This window comes from Podarcis gaigeae (genome assembly GCF_964106915.1).
Source record: "Podarcis gaigeae genome assembly, chromosome: 8".
Taxonomy (NCBI): Eukaryota; Metazoa; Chordata; class Lepidosauria; order Squamata; family Lacertidae; genus Podarcis; species Podarcis gaigeae.
Window position 1 is genome coordinate 55,343,706 of NC_139684.1, and position 26,692 is coordinate 55,370,397.

Genomic DNA, 26,692 nt, shown 5'->3' on the forward strand with positions numbered 1-26,692 from the left:
CAGCAGAGAGAGGTGCATTGAGCACACTTACTTGCCTCCAAAGAGATGCTTCCTTTAGCAAAGGTCAGGCAGAGATGATTCGCTAAGGCAAAGATGAGATGCTACATGCAGAGTGGTAACTATTTATAGAGGGGTAGCAAGCACAGTCTTGTGGCGGCAAAAAAGCCCGGTAGATTTGTTCTGGCATGGGCCTGAGGAAGTGGCCTCTAGCCCAGAAAAGGTTATGCCACAATAAATCTCTTGATCTTTAAAGGCTGAAAAGACACTTGGTTGTTTTTTATGAAGATCAAAGGGTTGCCGCCTACTCCCAGAGACGTAACATCATTGTGTCAAAAGTTTGTGCTTCCCACCCCCAATTCCAAACGGCAACCGGTGATGTGGAGTAAAGGAGCTGCAATGACATCACAGCATGCATTCAAACTGGCTGGACATTTCCACAAGGCAAGGGAGGTAGGAAGGAAGGGACGCAGGGCTGATTGCTTTAGTATCAGGAGCTGAGGAGGATCAGGTTCAGAATGAATCTCTCCCCCAGGTATAAATGAAGATGGTTAAATTAAATGGGGATGGAGGAGAACTAGGCGTTTTGGCTACAGGTGCATGGGACAGCAATCGAGAGAGGCCAAAGCACTACAAGTCAAGCCACAAGTGCCAAAGACACTTGGAGAGAGATGGTGTACAAGTGTTTATACACCAATGCTAGACAATATGGCAAACTGGAGTGCTTTGTCTCAAGAGGATGGCATTGATACAGGGAGCATAGTGGAATACTGGTGGAATGGAGAAACCCAGTGGGACACTGTGATCTCTATAGGAAGGACCTCACACCTCTGATTCCCACAATTAATGCCACTTGCCGATCTCACTGGCAGCTGCAGGTAACCTCCAGAGGTCATTGATCAAGCTGCAGGTGAGAAGAGCTGAAAGTGCCTCTTCAAGTTTTACTAGAGGGCACAGAATCAGAATCATGGAGCATCTGCCTCAGTTGTTGACCATGACCTAACCACCAGTCAAGTGGTGAAGAGCTGACGGGTCACACTTAGTTATTGAGCAAAAGATACCTGGGAAGCTCCCTAGTTCTTGGAAGATGGAGCCTTTGCTATCACTGCTTTTGAGAACCCCTGGCAGATGGCCACGCAACCCCTGCTTAAAAGCCTCAAATGAAGGAGACTCCACCACCTTCCGAGGCAGTCCAGTCCACGAACAGCTCTTAGCCTCAGAAAGTTCTTCCTAACCTCTCCTATCTTGTCATTGGAGGGCACTGGTTCAGGTCCTCCCCAGCAGAAACCAAGCTTGCTTCACATGGTCTGTACAAAAGGGTCTGAGAACAGGAAAAAGAGAGCCCAGCTCATGAAAGCCAGACCAAAGTGAAGAGCTTTGGGTTGTTTCTTAAAGGGATCCATTAAAAAAAGCATCTCCCTCGATTTTCACCCCATCGTCAACAGGTGATTGGAGCGCAGACGGGAATCTCGTTCTACGGGGATGCTTCTTGGACCCCTCCTTTCCACCTTGCCATTATGCAAGGCAGCAAGCCAAACAAAGCTAATGAGTAAAGCTAATTAAGAACAGCCTCAATCTAAAGCAAGGAGGGAACCCAGCAAAGGCCTTAAGAAGCCCACTTCACAAAACTGCAACAAGGCGCTGCCATAGGGCAGATGCCCAGAGTAAATTTGATGCTCGTTTGGTCAAGGTGAAAAGTGCTGGTGTCAAGGGCTGGCATGCTCAGGCATCTGTCAATGGCCCCACACACCAGCAGACGGGCCCATTGACCTAAGCCCCCTGGACCAGCTTCTCCTCCTCCTCCCCTTCGAGACTGCAACCTGCTCCCTCTGGCCCAGAGGGGAAGAGCAGGAAAACAGCAGCAGGAGTGTCAAGAAAGAGGGACAGGCTCACCGTCTGCTTCTTCCCTGGCTCTGCCTAGCAAGCAACAGCTGGCACCAATGGCGGTGGAAGGAATCCTTTGAGGGCACCCTGCCAAAGATCCCCTGGAGCCAGCATTGAAGACAAAAGAGCTCCAGGTCTACTATAGAGCCAGGACTGGGGTCAGGACTTGCATAGGGGAAAGGGACCTCTAGCCCTCCACATGTTGCTGGAGGACTACAACTCCCATCACCCCTGAGTCCACTGGCCATGCTTGTGGGGCTGATGGGAGTTGGGAACCCAATAGCATTTGATGAACACCAGCTCCCCACCCCAATGGGCTAGGAGAGCTCACCGCAGGAGAGCCAGGGAGACCTGGCTCCAAATTTATACTCTGCCATGATGCTAACTAGGTGATTTTGGTCTCAGCCTAACCAACCACCCAGGGATGTTGGGAGGGGAAAGAATGAAGTGGGAGGGGCCAGGCTGGCACAAGCTGCTTGGAGGAAAGATGGTGACACTATTCATATGTGCAAATACATGAAAAATAAATAAAAATATTTTACCTGTGTCATTCTGCTTCTTGTTTGATGGCTTGATGCCCAAACATTGATAAGATACAATGGATATACCAAAGTTACACACTGAAAAAAGGAAGATCAAGCAGCCAGACCTCCTGGAAGAGGGGTCAACCTTCGATGTTCCCGTCCACAAGGCAGTTTGTGGCAGATGGGACCAGAGAAAGTGGGGAAAGGACACTGACCAGCCAGAGCAGGCTCCAGTCTCTTATTGATGTATGCATTACAGAGATTGTATGTGTATACACAAACACACACACAAACACAAACACACACAACACACAAACCCTGGACCCAGCAAGTCTAAGAGATTGCCTCCATCGTTATGTCAGCTCATGACAGTGGAGATTAAGAGACCGCTCTGGTCATGATTGTAACTGGTGCTTCAAACCAGGGCCTCAAGGGGATACAGGAGGGCATTACCTGGAAACTCATTGAAGCACAAGTTCTAGAAGGATGTTTACTTGGGCCACTCCCTGTGAACATACAGTGCATGGAGAGGACAAGAGAACCACCTCCCCCAGCCTCTATGAGCCCTACCTCCGAGATCTTCGCATTCAGTGAGACAGGTGAAAGGGGGAATCTACACATACAGGCTCTGTGCGATCCCAGAGTCCCCATTCTTTTGGAGATCCAGTGCACAAGAGGGTCCTGTCACAAGCAACATGCAGATGATGGGGACAGCCCATGCGAGGCTTTGAGGCAGGAGAGTCAGATGGGAGAGTCTTGCAGCAGCAGAATGAATGTTACCACTGCAGACTGGGAAATACAGTTCTCCGATGCTTAAAACAAAACAAAAAATCAGCCATGATTCCCTGAAAGTAAAATAGGAGGGGGGGATCCATCCCAGACCTTTGTTGCACTATTTTCTATTTGCAAGGAGTTTGGAGGGTTTGTTTGTTTTTTAGCAGACTAGGAAGGAAGTCTTTGTTTTGGACCTGTGGCACAGGGGTGATATTCACAGAGGGGTGTTCACCGATAGTGCTTTAAAAATGTGGACCCCCCCCCCCACTCATCTGCATTCTGAGGTGGTGCAGTCCAGTGTCAAGTGGTGCGGTCAGGACTCTGCCGGCTTATTCCAAAGCATGCCTAGAACAAGGACAGGGTTCTTCCAGAAACAAAGCAAACTTTGACCACAATTCATACTGACTTTTGGTGGCCATGGAAAAAGCAAGCTGGGTTTAAGCAAGGCAATATGGAGTTTTGCAGCAAACGTGTTATCTGCTATGAGCCAATGGGGTGGACCGCAAAATGAAGAGGATGCATGACAATTTATCAAACTTATTGCTATTCCCATCTCTGGAACCTCAAGAAAGATGCCAATGCATTTTAAAATGTATTAAAATATTAACATACAACTAAAATAAATCCTGCTCAGAGCTTAAATGCACAGCCAGGCCTGTCAAACAGCTCAGATTAGGGGGGGGAGGGGGAGACAGGAAAAAAGTGTCCTGGCATGGCTCATCTGCTCTGATAAAAATTATTCTTGAACCTTAATCATTTTAAAATGACTACTAAAGAGCTGCTAATGCTACCAGCCACCCTGAAAATGAGTTCCAGTTTGCTTACACTTTTCAATGAATGAAAGAGACCAAAGTTCTCTAAACAAAGAGTAAATGATCCAAGGCCACATTTACACCATACATTTAAAGAACCACGATGCCACTTGAAACCATCAAAGACTTTCCCCCAAAGAATTCTGAGAGATGTAGTTTGTTAATGGCGCTGAGAGTTGTCAGGAGACCCCTATTCCCCTCCCACAGCTGCAATTCCCAATGTTCCCTGGAAGAGGAATGGGCAGTTAAACCACTCTGGGCCTGTCCCCTCACCAGCACTCTCCTTGCTGGAGTCAGATGCGGCTGCCAGTCTTGGTTGGCTTCTGTGCCTGGAACTGAGAAGGCGCCATCTTGTCTTTCCAGAAAATGGGATAATCCTAAATAATGGATCAACTACAGGAAGGGCTGTAGCTCAATGGCAGAGCCTCAGCCTTGCATGCGGAAGCTCCTGGCAGGTAGTGTTGGGAGAGGTTCCTGCCAGAGACCCTGAAGAGTCACTGCCAATACTGACTTGGACGATCAATGGTCTAGCACAGAAGGCAGTATCCGATGCACCATCCTCTTCCCCAGAATTGGCATCCAGATCTCTATGGTGCCATTTTATCCCTCCAACAATGTTTTTTTCTGCAAGGCGCTTTTGATCCTTACTTGAAAAGACCCCCCAGGAATGGAAATAGAACCCATTATGTCTGACTAGCGATACATGATTGGCCGTGTTGAAAGACACCCCCCTCCAACATGGCACTGCTGTTCTCACGCAGCTCACAACACCGTTTGGCAGTGGCAATCAGCTGTACCTTTGTGTATCCTCTAATACTCAATGGGCATCAATGAATGAAACATACACAAGCACGCCCACTTCGCTCTCCTGTGGCAGCAGGCAACCTTTTTAATTACAGCCGTGAGTGCAAAATCCAATCCAGCTCACAAACAAATCCAATTCCAACATTAAGAACATAGCCTATGGCTTGAGGAGAGGGGGCAGTGCTGCATCACATGAGGCGGCCAAAGAAAGGGGAGGGGAAATCATCCTGTGTTTTCAACATGGGTCTCCCCTGTAATGATTAAGAGTTACCTAGGTGCCTGGCAACACACCTCAGGCACATCCAGGAGCCTCAGCCAAATCTACACCATCCACGCATGTCCCTGGGAGTGCAAGCAAAGCTTCTTACTGGCATCACACAGTGATGGAAGAAGCCTTTCCTGCTAGATTTCTGCTTGCAGGGACATGTTTAACAGCCTGCCAGTAAAAAAAGAAGGCAGCAAACATGTGCCCAGCCCGGACAGTCCCCAGGAGAGAGAGCTTCTGTCCAACTGAGTGTCTTGCAGCACTTGGGCATAAGAGGTTGGTATGCAGATCTGAGGTGAGTTCTTTCTCTCTGTTCAACAGATCCATTTGCTAGAAAGGTGTTACGCCTTCCTGACCCACATTATTGCCAAATAAGCTGAAGACTATTTCCTGCTGGGAAATGATTGTTTGTTTACACACAGCAGGCTGTGTTCCGCTTAGTTTGAGAGGTTTTGCTATTAGCTCCGCCCCCAGCTCAAGCTCCACCCCCTCAGCCACCAAGCACAGACAGACCCACCAAGCTGTATTTCACCTGTCTCATGGTCTGAGCCTTAGAGGCTCTAGCAACCTTTATCAGACATCATTTAAGAAGGATTCGTCTTTTGCGCCTTGGCAAACATCTCAGGTTCAGTGGCAGGGCACCTGCTTGGCATGCAAAGGTCCCAGAGTCAATCCTCGGGGTCTCTAGTTAAAAAGATCAGAAGGCGGGAGAGGCTCTCCTCTTTGACCAGCCCTCAAAAGCTTCTGCCAGGTTGGAAGGATAAGCAGTCTGACAACTTCTGACATTTGGAAGAAGTCTGCTTACTGCTGTAAAAAGACAACAACAACAACAACCTCACCCACAAGAATTGAGGGCAACCAGCCAAAAACAGCTTTTAAAAGTGGAGAGCTTACTCATTCTCGAAAGACAGAGAGCACAGTGGAGGAACCGGGAACTACCAGTTGCTCCAAGGCCTTTTGCACTGTGTTCTGAAGGCATTCCTAATGCAACCACAGAAGCCCAGAAGTTCCAGAGGAGCGAGCTGTAGTTCTGGGTTGGTTTGGAGCCTGTCATACCCCTACCAGATCTTTCAGGGGCCAAGAGAATCTTGAGCATATAACAACTTTTATAGCCTCCCAAAAACATGGTAGCAACAGAATGTCAGATCTGCCCAAACATCGTCTCAATAAACACACGAGACATAACTGGCTGTGTTCTTAGATATCAAATTTCAACAGAAGTAACTCATAAAGTTCAACAAACAAACAAAGCAGAAGACCCAGCGGATCAAATCATTCTCTAGTCAGTTCATGCACAAGGTCCATCCGTGTAATGGTGTCTATTCCACCTGTCTGTTCATAAAGTCCAAACAATACACATGAAAGTTTGTTACAGTTCCACAAAATCCTTTCACAGAGTCTACTGATTGGGTTACAGGTGTTGGCAATCCACAGATACAGAATATCTTTCTTAAAGTGACCCATATATCACAGCAAAAATAAAACAAACTTAATCCATGTTCAGATGATATACATATAAACATTAATACAAACTCATACATCAATGTAAACTATTTTTGGATCTAAAGTTAACAGCAATCCACAGATGCACAATTAAGTACTCAAAATAATCCACTTGGCTCACAGAGGTGAAGCAAACTTAGTCCATGCTCAGGTGTTCTACATGTAAACATTAGTACAAATTCACAAAAAACAACTATAATCAATTTCAGTATTCACACCTGAGGGATGTAAGGAATTGAAGAAGAAAATAAACCTAGTTTCTTTCTGCATAAGGATTTTTTGAGCTCATTCTACAGGACCTGAATACGTCCAAATTACAAAAAATGTAAAGTCCTCATTGGAATGAGATGCTTCAATAAAATGTTGTACTAAAGGAGCATCTACATTGTTCCTGATCCTAGATCGGTGTTCCGATATTCTTACTTTGATAGGTATGAGAGTATGACCTGCATACAACAATCCACAGGACATCTAATCATGTAAATTACACATGCAGTAGCACATGTGGCAAATGCCTGTAAAACGAACTTAAAACCTTCTTTGTTATTAAACTCCTTTACCTGCAGAGCATATTTGCAGGAGGTACAATGCCCACATTTAAAGAAACCATGTGGAGGACCAGACAACGTACGTTGTTTGGGTGTTGATTTTAAATCGGTATGCACCAATATATCTTTTAGTGACTTGGTGTGTCATTTGGCAAAAAGAGGGGTATTATCACACCCAGGGATGTCCTTATGAATATGCCAATGACGTCTGATAATTTTCTCAATTTCAAAAGTCATATGGTTATATTCTAGGGAAGCATAAATACACGAAGATCTGGTGTTATCATGTGAACCAGATGTCAGAAAGGTAGCAACCTCTCTCTTAATTGTGTTTTTTGAATGGCAGTTGTTATTACAGAGTTTGGATAACCTCGTTGTAATAAGGATGCAGAAAGCAGATTTGGATGTGCTTTAAAGTCTTGTAGGTCCGATGAATTGGAAACGTTGTCTTCAGCACACCTGAGCACCAGTGCTCAAGCTGGAAGCTGCCATTCTGACCTAGAACTGTTAGAAAGAGCTGGCCTTTCAGAAGCTCCAAGTGCTGTCTTCCTGAGTTCAAGGCTTGTTCATTAAAATGACCTCTAAGGCTCAATTGATCACCTTTGTTCTTCCTTCAAAGAAAGATAAGGGAAGCTGCCTTATACCAAGTCAGACCACGAGTCCATCTATCTCAGAACTGCCTGCACTGTCTGGGAGGGGCTCTCCAGGGTTTCATGCAGGGGACATTCCCAGCCCTACCCGGAGATGCTGCTGGTGGAGGTTGAACCTGGGACTTTCTAATAATAATAATAATTATAATAAATTTTATTTATATCCCGCCCTCCCCAGCCGAAGCCGGGCTCAGGGCAGCTAACAACACTAAAACAGTGCAACATTATAACAACATTATAAAAATTAATTAAAATCAAAATTGATGGCAACCATAAACTAAAGTTTTGTAAAGATTGCCAAAGGAGGGAGTCAGGCTGCGCCCTGACCAAAGGCCTGGTGGAACAGCTCTGTCTTGCAGGCCCTGTGGAAAGATGTCAAGTCCTGCAGGGCCCTGGTCTCTTGTGACAGAGCTTTCCACCAAGTTGGAGCCCAACCTGGTGTTGGGCTGGGGGAGTGGACTTGAGTGATGCCTCCCTTCTCTGCCTGAGCCTGCCTCCAAGGGTAGAGGAAACAGAGGCCAAGGGAACACACCCAGTTCAAGACACAAGCAGTCAGAAGAACTACCCACTTAATGGAGTGAAGTATTTAAATCTCACTGGTGGACATGCTCTCATTTCACAATAGGCCTGGATGGGCAAAGGTCTCTAACCCTTAGACCTTTTTGCCTTGCCCCAAGACCAGAGCTTGGATCAGCTGACCTCTGAGCCCTTTCCCGCCTTCCTTTGACAGTGTATGAGTGCAAGGAACATCAGCCATGCCACATCAGGTCAACATTATCCCAAGCCACAGTTTGAGCTAACCATGGTTAACACCACAAACAATGGGTTGAGCTTCCAGACCTGCAGCTTTAGAGTAATCTTTCGTCTTATGGCGCTGCTCAGTGCTCCGCTGCAGGGTTCCCTTGAAATGAAATAAGGGCAGTAACCACAGTTTCCCCATCCAGACACCATGCCAAACCAAGGTTTCCTTAACCTTATCTATGTAAGTGTAATGTCTGAACTGGGTACTGCAAGCCACAGAAGCTGGTAGAGATCAAGTGCATTGTGACAGGGAGGATGGAATCGGAATTGAATGGAGGCATGAAAAAGAAAAAGGAACAGGCAGCTCAACTGTAAGCAATGAACTTTCGCTATACAGCTACATTTTCAGAGATCCAGCCACTTATCTTGGGCAAGTGCCAATATATTGTTCAGATAACTGCTGCAGAGAGCGAGTCACCATCTATTCAATAGCAGGAGAGAGAGAGTGAAACAAGTAGGACACAGTAATTACAGCAATTTTCCAGAACCAAATGCAAAATCGGGATGGATTAATGGGGTTACAAGATCTCATTTAGTCCCTGATTCGATAGCGCAAGTGCCACTGAGTTGTACCAGGGCATAACCTGCTACAAACAGAGCCGGCCTCCATCTCCCGGCTCCATCTCAACAGCACACCCCAACTTCTGATAGCTATGGTTCACCTTCATGTTTCCAGAGGTGTAAGACACAGGTCCTCTGAGAAGCCATCAGGGAAGGTGGTAGAGCATCTGTTCTGCAGGCAGAAGGCTCAATCCCTGGCTACCACTCTGGCTTCAAACTCTGAAACCAGTGCAGACAAGTGCAATGAACTGCCTTGGTATGTGGCGGCTCTGTATGCTCAGAGGAGTCCCATGCTATTGTGCTTCTGTTGGGACTGCTGATTTGGCTGGGCCTCTTCATTTAAAGGAGACAAGCCCCAAGCAGGAGTTCATGCAGCAACACACACAGAAAAAAACCTCTTCCGAGATGCAGCAAAACTACCAGGGCAATGACTCATGCAGAGATGCAGTGGGGATCCTCATTTATGGATGAACTCTTTGGAGTTCACTGGAGTTTCACCTAGTGTACCAAAGCACATGGGCAGCTCTTCCAAGGCACACAGATTGGACATTACTGGCTGAGAACAGCCTTCCCAAGTCTGGTGCCCTCTGGGTGTTTGCGACTAAAACTCCCATCAGCCCAGGCCAGCATGGCCATAGGATAATGGGGATATGGGATTGTTCTTAAGTGTTTTTGGGTGCTCAATGGTTTGAGATTTCTTTTCATTGCTTTAAATATTTCAAGTTGTTTTCATTTTATATTTAATTCCATCTTTTTGCCACCCTGGGCTCCTTTAGTAGTTAGGGTGGGACAAACATTCCACGTACATTTGGAAAGGTCCCTAAGCATTATCTAGCCCAACTCCCTGCAAGGCAGGAATCACAACTAAAGCATCCCTGACAGAGGGGCATCCCAACCTCTGTTGAAAAACCTCCAATGGAGAAGAGTCCACCACCTTTGGAGAGAGTCTGTTCCATCCACTGTCAAACAGCTCTTACTGCCAGAAAGTTCTTCCTAATAATTCAGTTAACTAATTAATTAAAACAGAACACCATTTATCTTTATACACTATGATATTTCCCCCCCTCTCCTCTCATGTAGACCTCCTCTCCCCGCTTTTGTTTCTTTGTGATGGATGCTGTTTCTACACTCCCCTGCCACCCCAATCTTTCCTCTTTTTTAAAGGAATATAATACGCTCTTCATAAGAACCTACAAAAAGAGATTTGCCAGGTCAGGACACAGGGGTCCCCTCACTGTGGTCCACCAGACACCTGTCCAAATCTCCCTGAGTGGGACATTTTAGGATGTACAGAGTTGCTATATTTGCTATCGTACCATTGAATAATAATAATAATAATAATAATAATAATAATAATAAACCTTCAATAATAAACCTCCAGTGAAGGAAAAGATGAAGTAGTGCTCCAAGGAGATGAATTAGAACAGTTCCACACAAGCAAGGAACAACTGCAGCCATTGGGAGGTTGAAATGTGTGATTTCACACTAGTTTCCATTTATATTTCGGCTGCAGTTACTCAATGAAGCAGTGAACACTGAATTGTATATTCCTTAATTTAAAAGAGCTATCTTGCCTTATGTAAGCCACTTTATATAATTTTTTTAACCCCACAATGCAAAGTCTCTCTAAAGTTAGTTTTCAAACTCCCAATACTACAAAACCAAAGAGCAATGGGTAACAGCAGATATAGTTCTAAGTATTGACAACCACCTGCTGGCACAGGTGTGGCGGGTATCTTTTTTTTTTTTTAAGGGGGAATCACAAGTGGCACTGGTGACTACATCCCATAGGCAGGACACCATACCAATAAAAACCCAATGGAAGAGGGGCCCCAGGCCAGCTGCCATTGTTCTTGTGGTGAGAGGGCCTAGGGGAGTGGAGGAAAAGTGCATGTTAGGGTTGCCCAACAACCTTTTTGGGTTAGGCCAGAGGTGGGGAACCTGCGGCCCTTTGGGTGCCGTTGGACTACAATTCCCATCATCCCTGACCACTGGTGCTGCTGGCTACAGGGACTGATGGGAGCTGTAGTTGAAAACATGCAGAGAAAACTAGATGGGGGCAAACTGATTTGAAGCTTTGCACCTCTCCACCCTGTTGGAGACCTGTTAACAGGTGTGAACGAGCAAACTGTGCACAGGTGCTTCAGGGTGCCACAACATCAGGTCGTAAAGTGGAATGGGCAAACCTGTGGTCTTCCATGCACTGTTGGAATCAAATCCCATCATCCCTAACAACAGGCCATCCAGCCTGGGGATGATGGGAGTCCAGTGACAACACCTGAAGCCTGACTTAGTGGTTTTTAATGGTAGGTGATGTTGCTGTGTTGTATTATAATATCTATGTACATCGATTTAAGAATAGGACTGGGATAAATTGTGTTCGCTGAGCCCGTATTTTATACAGTCTGTATATGATGTTTGTTTGTTAATGTGTGGTGTGCTATGCATAATAAAGGATTTTGAATTGAATGAATGAGAACACCTGAAGCCATAATCTTGGGTTAGACTGAGCTTCAACCCTAGAAAGAAAGAAAATACTAGGGGCTGGTGGTCCCCACATCCAAGACATTGCGGGGTGCTCCTGTATTCTGGCAGCGACACTGAAACTGTTTGAGAGTAGAGAATTGCTTCTGGGAGTTTTGAATTGCTTTTTAGAAGACTGTTTTTAACTGCTGTAATTAATTAGTACTGTAATTAAGTGGCATACAAATTATTGAAATATTTTTCTTTGAAGTATTTATTGCATTTTTATCCTGCCTTTCGTTTCCCCAAGACACCACAGCCTTCTACAGTCTGCCAAGAGAGCACCCCCCTTCCCTGCAAAAATAAACCCACCAACCAGGTGTGCTTGAGAAGGGGAGGGGGGTCACCCAAAATCCTACTTTAAAAATGGCAGATGCCAGCTCTTCAGTCTGCTTGCTTCTCTTTAACCTGGAAGCCCATTCCCCCTGAGCCCAGCGATGTGTGGGCAGGCTGTGTCTAAGGCACTCTGCACTCACACAGAAATACCCTTTATGGGATTCCTGCCTCCTTGTCTCTCCAACGTGTCTCCGCTCCAGGGTTCTGCTTCGTTGTCTCCAACGTTTGTCTCCCTTTTTCTGCCATTCTCATCAGCATCCCCCAAGGCAGAAGCATGCAGAATTGCAGGCTCACCCCGAACCAAAACAGGCGGCTCTCGAGTCTCGGCGCACACGCAACCCGTTCTTCAGAAAATAAACGAACCCAATAAGCTGCGTTTTAAAACACTGGCCTTGGAAACACGAGACCAACAGGTGGGGGCAAACTTGTGTTCGCCGAACACGTGTGTCAGCTAGATATGGAATGGGGAGGGGGCTCCACAAGCGCCCGTTCCGTGGCAAACTCGCGTCTGGTACGGCGGCACGAGTGAACTCCCAGAAGCAAAAAGAGGCAGCCTGCAAGCTGGAGATAGAGCGCGCGCGCAAAATCCAAGCCTTGGGAAGGGATCGCGGCGCAATGGCACGGGGAGGGGGTCCCCAGTCCCACACGCACCCCTCGTCCCTTGCCTCGTACTCACCGCTCGGGCGCTCCTCACCGCGGGCAGGGCGAGCCCAAGCGGCCGTTTGCCTCGGCGCAGGGAGCCGAGCGCGCTTCAGCAGTCTCCCGGCGGAGAGCAGCGCCGCTGCCCGGCAGATCGCTCCCTCGCCCGCTGCCTGTCGTCTTCTCCGAGCGCCAACCACCAGCAGCAACAGCGGAATCGGCGGCTCCTCCCAGCTGGGCTCCCGCCTCGCCCAGTCTCGCCTGGGCGGAGGAGCCCTCGGGAAAGAGCCGTCGGGGAGCAGCAACAGCGGTAGGAGGTGGAGGCGCGTCCCTGTGCAGGCGCTGCGCTCCGGTCAGCCCCGAGTGCACCAGGCGGCGGCGGCGGCGGCGTCGACGGCGCCCACCCGGAAAGCGGGCAAGCGAGCAAGGGGCGGGCTGGCGGGCGGGAGCTCGGCCCCTCCCGGGGGGCGGAGGCGCCAAAATCTCCGGAATCTCGTGCCGCCCGTCCCGCCTCCCTCCGCCGCTCGGGATACTCCCCTTCTGCGCCGATCAAGGCCCCAGGCAGGCAGCCCCTCGGGGCGGCGCAAGGAAAGCTCGTAGTCACCAGCCGGAGCCCGACTGGAACGGGACTCTTTAGGAAAGTCCGGCAGGGGGAGGCTTCCCTCCTAGCGGAGCGGGACGTCTCCTCTGATGGCGCAACAGACGTGGACTTTCCCCGAGTACAGAAGGCCCCGTAGCTCCGGCGCAAAGCCCCTGCTTTGCTTAACTATGCAGTTGAGCAGCGGAACTCCCTCCCACAGGAGGCGGCGATGGCCGCCAACTTAGAGGGTTAAAGAAATTCGTGGAGGAGGGGGCTGTCGAGGAATGCGTCTAAATACCAGTAGCTGGGAAACACAGGGAGAGTTGCTCTTGCCCTCAGGACCTCTTTCCCTGGTTTCTCCCTCGTCCTGTTCTTTTTCCACAATAGCACACTGACTCCCTTTAAGATTCGTTGAGTTTCAGACTCGATCAGTTCAATTCATTGAGTTTCAGGCTTCATCCCAGGAAACTGCTAAACCAGATGAGGGTCTCAAACTCTTGGTGAGTTAGGGACTTATCCTGCATGCGAAGACAGGCTCCAGTGGACAAGACCAACAGTGGGGTCAAAGGTCAAGAAGGCTTTTTCTGCACATGCTGTAGAGAGAAGTGAGGGGCAGATGGGGCTTGTCGGCCTGGGAAGGCAGCCTATACAGGAGAAGGAAAACTCTGCTGCCTTGCGGGATATCATTGGGAGAAGAAAATTCTAAGGAGTAAACGCTACACAAATCCAGAGTGGAGTCCCTAACACGGTTGGAGGGCAGCTTCCGGCAACTCCTGTAGCCAAGCTGATGGCAAACGTATTGCTCTGCCTTCTTTTGGACTACATCGTAGAGTCCCAGAGTGGGGTCTGGTCATGTGGACCTCCATGCAAACTGCCCAGGCTTGTGCCCCAGGGAGGTCACTTCAGTGCTGTTAACGCAGCGGTTTAACTTCACTCCCCACCCTGAGGCACACTCCATTGTCTCTCAAGATAGATGCAAACAACAGCAGCAAGCGAGTCCCACCAAAAATGTCTACCACCAAACCTCAGTTGTCAAACAGAATCCGTTCAGGAAGACAGTTTGACTTCCAAAACATTCAACAACCAAGACAAGAGCTTCTTGCACTCAAGCACAAAGCAGCGTCAGACGTTCAGGGTCTGAAAAACGGTTCAAAAACCAGAGAATTTACTTCCAGGTTTTTGGCATCCAGGAGCCAAAACTTTCGAAAATGGAGCTGTTTGAGAACCAAGGTTTGACTGTATTTGTTCAGCAAATGCATTAGCTCAGTTCTTTGTAAACTTTCCAGAGGGTGATGCATTTCCTCCTTTTATCTTTCCACCAAAGCTATTCAAAGCAATAGACTTATCTGGAAATTCTTGCAGGGAATTGTGGCACAAAATTCTAGTGCTGATTACCACTTTCTTTGGCACGAAACATTTGAACAGAAGCAGCACCATTCTAGCCACAAATGCAAACAAGCGTTTGTAATGTAATTTCCCAGCTCAACAAAGAGAGAGAGAGATGATACTTCCACCTGCCATGTCCTTGGGGCCTGCCTGTCTACCTCAAATAGCCACATCTTCTAACAGTGCTTCAACTCTTTGTATTGCAAAGTTCAGTTCCAGCATTTGCCTAAGCAAATCAGAAACAAAAGAGAGGCTAAAAGGCCAGAACCTACAATGCTCTTTGCCTGTCTGTAGGCAATGTCCAAGCATCCAGCCTGTGTTTGATTTTTGTGTAGGAAAAGGGCAAAAGTGGAGTCTAAGAATAGCAACTGGTACAGAATTGTAGCTCAGTAGCCAGTAGAAAGGGAAAAGGAAAGAAGGCACAGGATACATCTGACACCTATTGGCTGTTGGCATTTTGCAACAGGGATTCAATCGCATTGCTGGGAATTTAGGGTTTTCTCACACGTCTCAAGCTGCATCTATAGGAAACTTGCATGCCAAGGTTTTAGATCAGGGTGGGAAAGCTGTGGCTTTTCAGACACTGGTGGACCACAGCTCCTGCCACCATCCTTGACCACTGGGGCAGGTGGGTTGGAGTCCAACAACATCTAGAGAGCCACAGGTTAGCCACCCCCTGTTTTAGAGCATCTGAGGTTCAGGTGTAGTTATGTAACCTGCTGTGGGTGGGCTCACATCAGATAAGGCACTACAGACAAAACCTGATAGGCTGGAAATGAACTAAAACCCACCGGAATCAGGAGCGGTGTGTCCCGTTTTGCCATTTGAGGCGAAACAGGAAGTGCTGCCTTATCGTTGCCCCCACCTGCCCTCCCACCTCCACTGCCTGAGAAGTGACACCAGCATGAGCGCTGATTTTGAGTGAGACTGCATCAAGTTCTGAGGTTTTATAGACCACACCTACCTTTAAACTGGAAAAACTCTGGTATTTCCATAAGGACACAGTGCCCTCTAGTGGGAATATCGAGTCAATCAGTCAAGAAACTGAAGGAATCTGTAGATTTCTGCTCACCATCAACCCCGCTTGCAAGATCTTTAAAACAGGAAGGTGTCCATTCCGAGATTTTACTTTATCCAAGCCAAGCAGTTGAAGAGCCACAGTAATGAATGGTCATGGTTGTGATATGTGAAAAATAAGGATGGGCATATCTGTCCATTCTGATTTCTCTCAGTTTTCCAATATTAAATTTGGTTTTCCACATTTCTAAAGCCATTTGCATTTTTTTAAAAAAAGTCTTCATGAAAATTCATCAACAGCTTCTCCCTAGCATACATGTTCATACACAATTTTACCTAATATACACAATTTTGCAAAGCAAAAATGCATTGTCACCGATATATGCATTTTTATGCACACTTTACCCTAATCATATTCATTTCCGTACAACTTGCTTGGCTGGAGAACTGCATTGCAAAATGCAGAGAATTGAATTTCTTCCCTATTCGTCCTGAAAACTAAGGTGTGGAATTCTACACACGTGCAGGAAAAGTGTAAAAGGTGATACTAGGTACAGAATCCAGCTTCCTGGCGATCTCTGTTTTTATTTTCATTTTTTAAATGCCCTGCAAGTTTCTATTCCTTTTGTTTGTGACAGCAGTCATCAAACTGGGTTCATCCTGGCGAAGTCTCCAAAGTCAGAAGGTTGGTTGAAGGTGCAGCCCCCCCCCCCCCCGCACAGCTTTCTTCCATGCAAGCAAAATAAAAATCAGTAAAATAAATAAGGCAAAAACAAACAAGAGTCCACAATACATGTTGCAGGATCCAGTTTTTCTTAATCAATATTCACCTTGATGGAAGACTGCCAAACAAGCATAGCCCAGACTCAGCGTTGCCACAGATGAACATTGGGATTTCTTGCAAGATGCTCCCAAGGCCAAGGCAAAGATCCTGGTTCTCCAAGTGAGAGTTCTACTCTTTTGTAATCTGTTGCTTACATTTGGCAAACCCTCACCATGACCAACTCCCGCCCAGAAACCTATGTCCCCACTGTGGAAGGATGTGTGGATCCTGACTTGGCCTCCACAGTCACTTACGGACTCACTGTTAATACCGTGCTCATGGAAGACAATTTTACTCGGCTACGAGTGGTTGCCAAAGAAGCAGAAGAAGCAGAAGCTGCTCATTTCTGGCCACGAGGTTGAAGTATAATCATGCAGCTTCTGTTTCTCTTTAGAAGTTGCAGTACCTATGTGCTAGCCCAGAATCCTGCTCAGTTTCCTTCTTTTCCTTGGCCAGCAGCAAAACCATGCCTGGCAGGAGCCAGATTCCCTTCCTGTTGGTTCATCAAAAGAAGGCAAAATGCAGCCGCGGCTCTTCCTTCCTCAGCTTTTGTTCAACATCGCTCGGTATCTGATTGTGCCACAGACTAGAAAAGACAAAGAGAGAGAAAGTATGGAACTCCCTGCCCATTGACAGGAGGAAGGCACCTTTGCTGGAATGCTGTTGGACCTGATAAAAGCTTTTTTGTTTCAGCAAGCTGCCCTACTAACATGTAATTTTAGCATTTCCACTTTTTTTTTTTTAATGTAGTTGGTTTTTTAATGTTTGTTTTTATTTCTATTTTTAACAAATATTTTAGTGTTGTAAACTGCTTAGAGGTCTTTCCCTAACACGTAGATAAATTCTGTTAAATAAAAATGTTACTTAATAAAAAGTTGGACACTTCTCCAATTTTCGGCAGCTTTCCAGTGAGATAAATCATTGTCAGCTGCCCTGACACCTTAGGGTGAAGGTGGATAATAAATCAAAACAATACTAGCACTAGTAATAATCCTGTTTGGACTAAAGGTGGGTCTCCAGGTCCAACTATGAGCTTTAAGTAGTTAATCCAGGGAGCCTACTAGTCTTGCTCACTATAAATAAACACAACACCTCCTAGTGGTTAGGAAACTGATGTAACTTTCACAGAGGACTCACCGTATTATCTGGATTCCTCGACACTGTGCAAGTGCCTTTGTGAGCCTTCTGGCCCCACAAGCAGTGATGTAGTTGTTGTCCAGACTGTTTAAAAGAAGCCAAAGAAAAGCAAATATATAACTAGGCTAAGTATTATGCGAAACTGATCGCTGCCTCTCCTGAACAGAACAAAAAAGTCAGAAATTATTTAGTGCCGCTTAAGGGCAGGGATGGGGAACCCCTCTGGGCCCAATGCCTGTATCCCTTTTTAGCCAGATATGGGGAACCTTTGGCTCTCCAGACATTGTTAGACTCTGTCAGCATTCCCAGTGGTCAGGGATGGTGGGAGCTGGAATCCAACAACATCCTGAGTGCCACAGGTTCACCATCCTTACTCTTGGCCAATTCCTGGGATGGCCGAGACCAAAGTGGGCGTGGTCAAAGTGGGTGTGCCACCCCACACATGCTCACTCTCTCCATCTCCAGCAATTGGCTTGGAAAAAACATTCAAGCCATTGTCCTATACAAAGCATATACCTCAAGGCGCATCCCCATCTTTCAGGACCAAAAGGGTGCTCTTTCTCTTTCCTCCTCCTCCATAGGAAGAGGCCTGTAGCTGGATCAGGCCAAAGGTCCATCTGGTCCAGCACTCAGGTCAACCAGGTGCCCATTCTCAGAGCTTTATGAATCTGACAAAGTTGGATTTTTGAGTGTTAACTATGAACCCTGGTACTACCCCAAAATCCAACATGTTAGATTTGTAAGTATCAATCACTCAAGGTTACAAAATGGAGGGTTTGCAGTACAAAATGGCACAAAATGAGTACAAAACTTTGACACCAGTTTGGAAAGGAGAGGATCCCAAATTTGGGGGTTGGTGGTTAATAAAGCTCATTCTTAGTTTACCAGGAAAACAGCAGGTCACTCTCATAGGTTGGAGTGAGGCAGCTGCACCAGGAAGTAGATTTGGGGTGTCATGAAAAGGCAGCCAAGTGTGAGTTGTTTCATTTATTATTGTTGTATTTTTACTGCCAGGGAAGAGGACAAGTTTTTTTTAGGGGGTGGGAGGTTGTGCCTTAGGTATCAAAGTATCTGGAATGTGCTTAGGCACTAAGTGGTGGAGGATTGGGCACCATTTATTTCCTTATTTAACAATATTTATATACTGGTCAATTGAAAGAATCTCTGAGTGGTTTACAGAAAATATTCAATTTTTAAAAATAAAAAGCAATAAAAGTATTTCAAATGGCAGGCAATAAAAATGATCATAAAAATGTAGATAAAATCCACGAATTTTAAAAACAAATGCACATAATAAAAGAACACATCTGGATAGACCTGCACATACAAAAACATTTCCAGCAGATGTCAAAAACTATCCAAAGAACTATCAAGGGGCAGGGAGTTCCAGAGATTATTTACTGCTATGCTAAAAGATTTCTTGAATGTGCTGTTCTGCCTCTGGCAGGTAAGAGCAGAGCAACTGAGTTAAAGAAAAGCTTTTCAAAAGAAAGAAAAAAGAATACTGCTGCTCTCCTGGAAACTGCTGCCACACCCAATATTTTCTTCCTGCCCCCTGGGAAAATCTCCCCTCCTAAATTTTCATCCCACTATCAACATCCCCCCCCCCCAAAAAAAAAGAAAGCTCAGCTAGGCTCTAATTGGTTTTTGGTGAAGGACTCTGGGTTGATGTTTCCTTGTACTCACTCCAGTACTTTCAACTTTGCCATCCGAGGGAGAACCTTGGCCAGTTCCAAAGCACTTTCATCACCAAGTTTGTTCCAGGACAGGCTAAAGATGGGGGAAATGATTAATGGCTGAAAACCTACCTAGGAATGAATTCAATAGGTGCTTGAGTCAGTGGGGACCTGAAGATCAAGAACACAGAAGATGCTGCAGCAGCACATGAGCATACTGCAAGAGAAATAAAGTAAACACCGGCTCTCTGTGAGTCCACCAAATCACAGAGTTGCCTGCTGCTTCTCTGCATGATTCACTGCTCTGATCTTGCCTTCTTTCAGTCAGCTCCTGCTAGAAGTGGGTCATTCTGCCATGTGTCTGAATTGGGTGTGGCCAGATCATTCTACCACTCCCAAAGCATAGGAGAATAATCTACCCACATAGGTAGCTGCCTGTTTGTCTCTGCATGAGCCACTGCTCTGCCCGTGCCTCCTATCAATTTCTGATGCATTTCTAAATTGAAACATGTAATTTTAATCATTTGGTTGAATATTTTCTTCCCTAGACAAGGGCTGAATCAAGCGTGTTTGTTTAATAAATTCTCTTATTGTTTTGGCAAGACTGTGTCAAACAAATGTTTTCTTTGTGATATTCCTGGTGAATATCAATTAGGCAATTAGGGGGCACAAAGAGAAGCAGTGAATGAAGTCCTCTGGAGGTGGATCTGTTTGGGTTTAATTCAGGCATGGCCTGGGGTTCTTCACGCCTGATCTAGATGCTACTGAACATGGAAAGGAGCATCCATGTCAGCAATGGGCAGATTAGCTCTGGGCCACGAGCCATAGCCACAAGTCTGTTTATCTTTCTATATACAAAAAAAAAAGGTAAGGCTGTTGTCACACTGCGGTTTGCATGGTTGTAGATAGGTGGGCACAACAATTCCAGTATAACGACACTGTGGCAGATGGCCCACGTGGGCTGAGATGGGAGGGGGAAGACGCTAAATATCTTTTTAATGTGGTTGCAGGGAGATTTAACAAAGGGGGAGACACTTCAGAAAACCATTATCTGAAGCACCTCCCCCCTCTTTTAAAAAGGGGGTGGTTGTGGCAAGCTGCAAGGGATGAAGAGGAGCTTGGGACAACCTGAGAGGGGATAGGCAAACAGGGTGAGGTGCAAAGGGAGGAAGGCTTGGCCAGGTGTGGGGGAAAGAGGGCTGGCAAAGGGATTGGAGGGCAGGTGTGGCTTGTAAGTGGAGGAAACAGGGGCAGCAGCCCCTAGTACTCACATGATCTCTTCCAGAAGGGGGCACTGGCTGACACCAAGGGCGAGACTCTTAGAAGTGCAGTCGATGAGGCCGGAGACCTTCAGTCTAGAAAAAACACATTGCAAAATGGAAACCAGTTCCCACACTAATTTTAGAGTTGTGGCTTTCCCAGGTGAAATGCTCAAAAGAGCAGATTTGTGAGAGGGGGAAACTTCTCTTAGGGTCCACCCTTCCTTATTATTTTAAAACAGATTAGCCTTGCTCCTCAGTTCACACTGAACACAACTTTGTATTCATAAACAGGGCAGCTTCTTTCAAACGCAGGTGGACCAAGGTTTGGCTGTAGCACGAAAGTTAACCGGGGGGGGGGGGGGACCAGACATTTGAGGGGAGTCAAACTGAAAAGTACTTTTGATGGTGCCCTCTCATAACTTTTGTGATCCACCTGCCTCTCAGAAATCTATGCGCCTGGATACGATCCCCAAGCATTGTTGGTTGCTGGCCTGAAAACTATAAACGCCGAGGCAAAAACAGCACATTAAACTTTGACAGTGCTACTAATTTTTATTTTGAGTCTCTAAAACGATGTCCAACTCTCTTCCTTTTGTTGTAATTCCAGAGTTTGTGGGGAGACGCCCAGTCTACATTTTGACTTGGCTTGGTGGAGTATGAGTGTTCTGATTGGTTTTTATATTTTATTTTTTGTATACCCGGCAACAAAAGTCAATAAAGATTTAGAAAGAAAGAAAAAACAGGACATATTAAAGATGGATTTGAAACCTGGATAGGAAACGGGGCACTCTGGTTCAATCCCTGGTCTCTGGTTCAATCCCTGGCAGGATCTCCAATTAAAAGGCTTGGATGAGGGGCTTCTTAGAATATATACTACTCGGCTAGATGGATAAATGGCCTAACCTGATATGAAGTCAGCTTCCTTCACTATGGTGCTATTTATTTATCTGTTGCTTTTCAGCCAAAGACTCACAAAACTATAGTGTACAAAAAGCTTACACACACACACACACACAAACACGATGCAGATGATTTAGTTAGATTTAAGCCAAATGAACAACAGGTGTGGACCTACTCAATCTTCCTGAGTTGTGAGGAGGGCTGTGGCAGGTGTTCTGCGAGTGCCATGGCACCCTTGTGCCCAATGCTGTTTTCGGACAAACTGCAAGGTAAAAAACAGGAAAGGTAATCAGAATGAACTATTTTATTATTTTTATTTTAAAATCATGCTGTTTGTTTTAAGAACATAATACTTGGAGGATAACATTCACAATTGCTTTTTGCCTGGCAGATGACTTCCAAAACATGTCACATGGGAGACAAAGCAAGCCTGTTTTCTGCTGCTTTGGAGGGCAGGATCCGAACCAATGGATTCAAACGACAAAGAAGGAGATCCCAACCAAAATTTAGGACATGTTTTGTGATGGTAAGAGCTGTTTGACAGTGGAATGGACTCCCTTGGAAGGTAGTGGGCTCTCCATCGTTGGAAGTTTTTAAAACAGATGTTGGACAGCCATCTGTCAGGGATCCTTTAGCTCTGAGTCCTGCATTGGAGGGGGGTTGGACTAGACGATTCTTGGGAATCCCTTCCAATTCTATAGTTCAATGATTCCATGTCAAGAGCCCATGTGTTACTGGTTTCTCCTTCCTGTTTTCATTTCCTTCCCTACGAGCTGCACTCACCTGATCTCCTCTATTTGTGGACAATGGAAGAGGACTTTGGCCAAACAAACCACTCCCTCCGAGTCAAAGCCACAGGATGCCAGGCTGAGGAAAAAAGAGGATGGTTAAGTGGGGAGGTCCCTTGCCTACCGTTTGTGCAAAAAGGGTGAACACATGTTGATTTGTACAGCTCAACTATTTGTGTACACAGGCTCACAGGTTGTACATTTGCTGAATGATGAGTGTGGAGAACATCCTGGATGGAGCAGACCAAATGAGTGAAGGCAGGAAAAAACTCCCCAAACTCTGACACAGGTGAAAATTGGACCGATCTGTCCATCCTGAACCAGGATACTTACTGAAGGACCTTCAGGCAGTGCAAGTTGGGTAGAACCGGAGCCAGTTTTTCCAGCGTCTTGTTTCCAATATTGTTCCCAGATAGTCTGAAAGGAAGTGCAATGTGAAACATTATTGAGAAAAAAATTTTTTTTATTGAATAATGTATATGAAACAGAGAGAACAATGATAACAATGAACAATGATATTAAAATTAAAAGTTGAAAAACTGAAACTGAACTATAAAATAGCCACGTAGCATGAGTAACAGTTGCACATGGGTTTTTTAAAAAAAACCCAAGTCCAATTAAAGAATATTAGCATTATCAAATTGCGGATTATCAGATTATCAGACAGAGGAAACATTTTGATAGTGCAGTTTCTGGTCCTGCAAGCTCTTCTGCACACCATCGCTGGGGTTCAGGCACTCCGGTCCAGAGGAAGACAGGACACATGAGCTGGGGGTGGGTGGGAGGAGGAGGAGGGAGCCCACTGAGGGCTCCTTGCCCAAATCCATCCCACAAACCTGGAGCTGGCACCAGCTGCATTCATAGGAGAAAGGAACGTGCCATTTCACAGAATATTCATGGGCGTGGGCGTGGATTCTTCAACAGCCAGCCCCCCATATGAACAGCCCGGGGAAACGCTTTTCTGAGGAACCTGGTTATTTTGAAAGGGAATTGATGAACCCCCCCCCCCAGGAGAAGGTCTGAGCTTACTTGAGCACCTCCAGGTTCTCGCTGTGCTTCAGAGCCTCCACGAAACACTGTCCACCGGCAGAGCCAATGCTGTTGCTAGACAGGCTGAAAGAGGAACAACAAGAGAGGAAGCCGCTTCATATCACAGAACTGTAGCTAATCTGTGATAGCTGGATTTGGTGGGGTGGGCAGAGGGCCAGGAATTCCTCCTCCGCCCAGACTACAATCTGTATTCCCTCACTGGGTTGATACAGACACAAGAAACTCACTCGATTTGCTTCACGCTCTGCATTTCTGGAATGGCCATAGCGATTTCTTTTATGCCAGCATCATCAATCTTGTTGTGGCTCAAACTTTGAAAGAAACCCGACAACTCATAAGATTAAAGAAAACATCCGCCGCGTTCATGACATTATGTTCTGGCTCATGTATGTTGAGCTTCAGAGAACATTTCACTGTTTCAAAACCCAATTAAATCTATTTAGTTTAACTAGTGCAATAAAATTGAGTAACTTGATCTAGCGATACCTGCTTTTCGACATCGAATGGTTACTTACGCCTCCAGTGCCCCACCCCCCCTTGCCTCTTAGCAGCTGCCTAGGTAATCCCAGTGCCCCTCTGCCACCCACTGCTTTGGAAAAAAGAGAGAAAATTAATTAAGACATGTTCTCCTTTCATTATTAATTCTGACAATGAAGCTGGACATTGGAAGGGGATGTGTTAAAGTGGCAGACATGAGCGGAAAACATGCACTTACTCAATCTTTTCCATGTGAATGGCATGCTTCAAAACTTGTGCAAGGTGTGAACAGGACTCGCCACCAAGACGGTTTTTATTCAAACTGAAAAACAGTCAGAAAATATGAAACATGAGTCAATTATTCTGAATGGTCCCAAAAGGCAAAAGCTTCTCAGAACACTTGTTTTATGCTGGGTAACAGTGGCCTTCACAGCAGGAATGGACGGGTGCACATCAATGTCCTATCCACATCAATTTCTTCTGTGTTCATTCCTTAGCCCAACCCCTTGCCTTCCAAAATTATTATTTTTTAATCTAAATAAATTCTAAAGCACCCTAAGAATGAGGCCGGTAAACAGAAGCCCATTTCACAGGGGAAGAAAACTTTTGAAAAATTGGACGATGGATTCTGGCCCAGCACTCGCTCCAACTTCAGGTAAGACGCTACCCGATTCCTTGGCCTGGGCAAATTAAAGTTCTCTTGCATATTGCCAGCCACTGAAACTGGCAGGTCTGAACAAAATAAATATCTTTTGTTGTTGCATCAAACCTCTACCCATAGACATACTTACATAAGTCTTTTCAGGAGAGGCATTGCTGAGAGTCTGGAGGTCAGATTGAGGATATCTGCATCACTGAGATTCAGAGAGCCAAGGCTAAGAGATAAATAAGAATATTATTGTCAGAACATTAGAACAGCCCCCTGAATCAGCCCAATGGCCCGTCTAGTCCAGCATCTGGTTCTCCCAGTGGCCAGCCAGGGGCCTCTGCAAGGGCCACAAGCAGGACAGAAGAGCAATAGAACTCTGCCCACCTAAAGTTCCCAGCAACTGATATTGCATAATGCATCCGACTGTGGAGGTGGAACATAGCCTTTGTGGCCAGTCCCTGTTGATACAAATGCTGCAAATTATTTATTTGTATGCCACCTTTTCATACTCAAACCATGCTCAAAAAACTTACATAATTACAAAAACTTAACAAAACTCAAGAAGTTACAAACAAGAAATGAAAACATCTCAATAAGCATGCAATAAAAGAACCTCCACATAATGCCTAATAAAAATGCAAAAGCATAATACCAACAGCAGCAAAAACCGAGCACATCCACAGTTAAATCTTGACTGCAATATTAACTCCTAAACAAAACCCCAGCCCAAGAGTCTCTAGGCATCCTGAGCAGCAGGTCCTGCAAGGACCCACATCTATGGTGGCTTCTGGGCCCTCTGGCAGCAGCTCTTGTAGCTACAGTCAGTTAGATCCTTGGATCCTCAATGCCAAGAAAAATCCAATGGCAGCAGAAAAGGAGTACTGGCTCTTTAACTGGCCAGGTGCAGCACTCAGAGGGCAGAGCTTCCATCTTGACTACCCAGCCCAGGCTATAAAGTTGCTCCAAAGCACTACTGTGAGATTTTCTGCCTCACCTGCTGGACCACTATCCGTGGTCCTGAATCTACACCCTGGTCTTTGTTCAAGGTCCAGAACTTGCCTTCTATTCCAGTTTATGCCTGGACCTTTTACTCCATGAACATTAAGAATATAAGACGAGCCTGCTGGATCAGGCCAATGGCCCACATATTCCACAGTGGCAGAACAGGTGCCTCTGGGAAACCGGGAAGCAGGATTTGAGCACGAGAGCACTCTCCTTTCCCGTGGTTCCCAGCAACTGATCTTCAGAAGCATTACTGCCTCCAACCATGCAGGCAGAGTATAGCCATCATGGTTAGTAGCCATGGACAGCCCTCTCCTCCCTGAATTTGTCTAATCCTCTTTTAAAGTCATCAAGGTTGGTGGCCATCCTGTAGGAGTGAGTTCTGTAATTTAACTCTCTACTGTGTGAAGAAGGACTTCCTTTTATCTGGCCTGATTTTTCCAATATTCAGCTTCATTGGATGTCCATGAGTTCCAGGTCTTATAAGAGAGGGAGAAAAACTTTTATCTATCCACGTGGCTTTATGCCACACTGTAACTCATATGCAAGTAGGATACCCAAATGAAGTAGAGAATGAAGGATACAGTCCCACCTGGGCAGCCTTCTGAGAGCTATGTGCAACTGGTGGGCTGAGCTAAAGGCAAAAGTAGGCAAAGCCATTTTACCTTGGTAGAACAGGCTACTTTCTACACATGCCCCTCTCTATCCTTCAACCAGAGTTCAAGACCCCACTCCAGCTATGCAAAACTGCTGAAGGAGGCTGGGTCTGGGGAGAGCTCCAGATCCCCAGAGAATACAGGATCACATTACACATCACTTCTAGTCCTAACCTAAGGCCAACTGAAAGGCCACTTACTTTATGCTCTTCAGGTGAAGTTTTCCCTCCAGAGCGTTCATCAGAGCACCAATATCCATGCCAAGTTCACTTTTGGAAAAGCTAGAAAGGAGCAGAGTTACATATTCAGTTAGCAGCTAACTGTGCAGGAGGGAGAGGAATTGGCAACCCAAAGTAATGCAATAAGAGCCTGGGGCCCAGATACCAGTCTTTCGGTGGGTCAAGGGCTTCTGTAGAGGCCATTCTCCAAGCCCCTTTAGAAGCAGGGGCAGGTTAATGTAGGCACCAAGGGGAAGGCCTTTTCTATGGTGGTGTCCTGACTTTGGCCTGGCCTCTTTAAGGAGATGCATCTGACACTGACATTGCCATCTTTTTGGTATCAGGGTAAGATTTCCGTGGTTGCCCAGGTGTTATCAAAACTGATTTTGTACCTTCATTTTATGGGTGTGGGTGTGTTAGCCTGCTTGTTGACCCCTCTGCCACCGTCTT

The 26,692-nt window shown here is 46.2% G+C and overlaps 2 protein-coding genes across 4 annotated transcripts in view; both read right to left on the reverse strand.

Annotated features, from left to right (window-relative positions):
* The window catches only part of CPNE2 (copine 2), an 84,330-nt gene extending 71,089 nt beyond the window's left edge, over positions 1 to 13,241 (reverse strand). The window contains exon 1 of the mRNA XM_083751457.1: positions 12,659 to 13,241. The gene's annotated coding sequence lies outside the window, so the exon portion shown is untranslated. The remainder of the gene's footprint in view (positions 1 to 12,658) is intronic.
* Positions 13,242 to 16,169: 2,928 nt separating this feature from the next.
* Positions 16,170 to 26,692, reverse strand: part of NLRC5 (NLR family CARD domain containing 5) — a 53,426-nt gene continuing 42,903 nt past the window's right edge. For all 3 annotated transcript variants that reach the window (XM_083751393.1, XM_083751394.1, XM_083751395.1), the window contains exons 38-49: positions 26,225 to 26,305; positions 24,509 to 24,592; positions 23,956 to 24,039; positions 23,468 to 23,551; positions 23,220 to 23,303; positions 22,524 to 22,607; positions 22,186 to 22,269; positions 21,578 to 21,664; positions 20,512 to 20,595; positions 19,251 to 19,334; positions 17,565 to 17,648; positions 16,170 to 17,013 (exon numbers count right to left, since the gene is read on the reverse strand). In XM_083751393.1, the coding sequence (XP_083607519.1) occupies positions 16,932 to 17,013; positions 17,565 to 17,648; positions 19,251 to 19,334; positions 20,512 to 20,595; positions 21,578 to 21,664; positions 22,186 to 22,269; positions 22,524 to 22,607; positions 23,220 to 23,303; positions 23,468 to 23,551; positions 23,956 to 24,039; positions 24,509 to 24,592; positions 26,225 to 26,305 (1,006 nt within the window). In that variant the 3' untranslated portion in view covers positions 16,170 to 16,931. The remainder of the gene's footprint in view (positions 17,014 to 17,564; positions 17,649 to 19,250; positions 19,335 to 20,511; positions 20,596 to 21,577; positions 21,665 to 22,185; positions 22,270 to 22,523; positions 22,608 to 23,219; positions 23,304 to 23,467; positions 23,552 to 23,955; positions 24,040 to 24,508; positions 24,593 to 26,224; positions 26,306 to 26,692) is intronic.